The sequence below is a fragment of the Sinocyclocheilus rhinocerous genome, unplaced genomic scaffold, assembly GCF_001515625.1.
Source record: "Sinocyclocheilus rhinocerous isolate Xijiao unplaced genomic scaffold, SAMN03320098_v1.1 scaffold192, whole genome shotgun sequence".
NCBI classification, from domain to species: Eukaryota; Metazoa; Chordata; class Actinopteri; order Cypriniformes; family Cyprinidae; genus Sinocyclocheilus; species Sinocyclocheilus rhinocerous.
The window spans coordinates 2,035,001-2,036,312 of NW_015627892.1; the positions used below are offsets into that span (position 1 = coordinate 2,035,001).

General features: G+C 39.5%; 1 protein-coding gene across 2 annotated transcripts in view; it reads right to left on the reverse strand.

Moving 5' to 3' along the window:
* LOC107736897 (netrin receptor UNC5D-like) overlaps positions 1-1,312 on the reverse strand; it is a 240,457-nt gene that overhangs the window by 25,589 nt on the left and 213,556 nt on the right. The window contains exon 11 of one of the 2 annotated variants that reach the window (XM_016548287.1): positions 1,197-1,281. The exons of the other annotated variant lie outside the window; for it this stretch is intronic. Coding sequence (XP_016403773.1) covers positions 1,197-1,281 — 85 coding nt within the window. The remainder of the gene's footprint in view (positions 1-1,196; positions 1,282-1,312) is intronic. 2 annotated transcript variants of the gene reach the window in all.

Consider the following 1,312-nt stretch of genomic DNA (forward strand, 5'->3'; position numbering starts at 1 on the left):
CCGTAACATCGCACAAGCGAGACCATCTAAGAAGCTTAGTAACTCTGCAGAACGCAAAGTCTTGCAAACTCAGGCTTTTAGCAGGACTGCTGAAGCCTCTTCTGTAACCCGGCAACCAACCACTCCAAGAGGGCTTTTCCAAAAGGACGTCATTCAAACGTCATTCCGACGTCACCGCAACAGCCAATCAGCGAAGGAATTTCCCTCCAGCAGCCATCCAGTAGCCACGAGAAACGACTCGGCTTTCAGCGGTCAACCAAGCAGAACGCAAGTAACGAACAAAATCTTATCTCTGCTGAACTGGTTTCGAGCTAATTTAAGCAGTAAATTTAAGACAAATTCTCTGCTTTGTGAAGTCTCTCAGGTGAATTCAAAACCACTCGTGAAAACGAGTGTTAGAACCTTGAAAATTCATGCAACTCCGTTAACTCATTCCTTCAATTTTCTGAGCTGTACATGTGTGTGTGTGTGTGTATGTTTGTGTGTTTTAGCTTAGTTTTGATGTAATCTAGAGTAGCCAATAAAATTCATGTTTCATTTATAAAGAATCATTGTTGGTGTCATATAATTTCAAGGTTAAAACTGTTGCCAAAAAGATCCCTTGCTTGCTGCCTAGCTCGTAGCTTACTCATAATAATTACTATAATAGCTTACAAATTATCATAATTGTGTTGTCCGTGGCCAGGGAAATACAAAGATTTAAGTTGTTAAAATACACTGAGGTCACGGCTCGCTGGACGGCCGTTGATTTAAAGTGTAAAATAACAAATTTGAAATCAGTTTAATCAGGTGGACCTCGAATTTTTCAGATCCGAGTCCTTTCAAAACCTGAATGAATTAATAATAATTAATTCCCTACAATTAAGTAATCAAAGTCATTACATAAAATAACACTAATCCTAATTGGTCATTGGTTTTGGTTCATTTAAAAAAAAAAAAAATTTTATTGATATTTTTCAGTATTGAATGGCTGATAAGGTTTTGTCCGGCATCTTCTATATATTTCACTAAATTGCAATTCTCTACAAAGGGCCTTAGAACTGGCAGACAGAAGACAGCATAATTAAGTTGGATTAGCCTCCACGTTGGGTTTTAAAATTCTCTTTCCGTAGGCAGCTCTCTAGGTTTTGGAACAGAACAGAAAAGCGAGTTGAATACAGTCTCGATTTTGTGCGTCAGTGTCCTGGCTATATTACCTGGAGTCCTGCTGGGTAATGCTCATGTGCAGTTCCCAGGTTGTGTCCTCTTCAATTGCACCGTGAGGCATCAGCAAACTCACACCTAGCAGAAGAGAAGACACACACACACACAC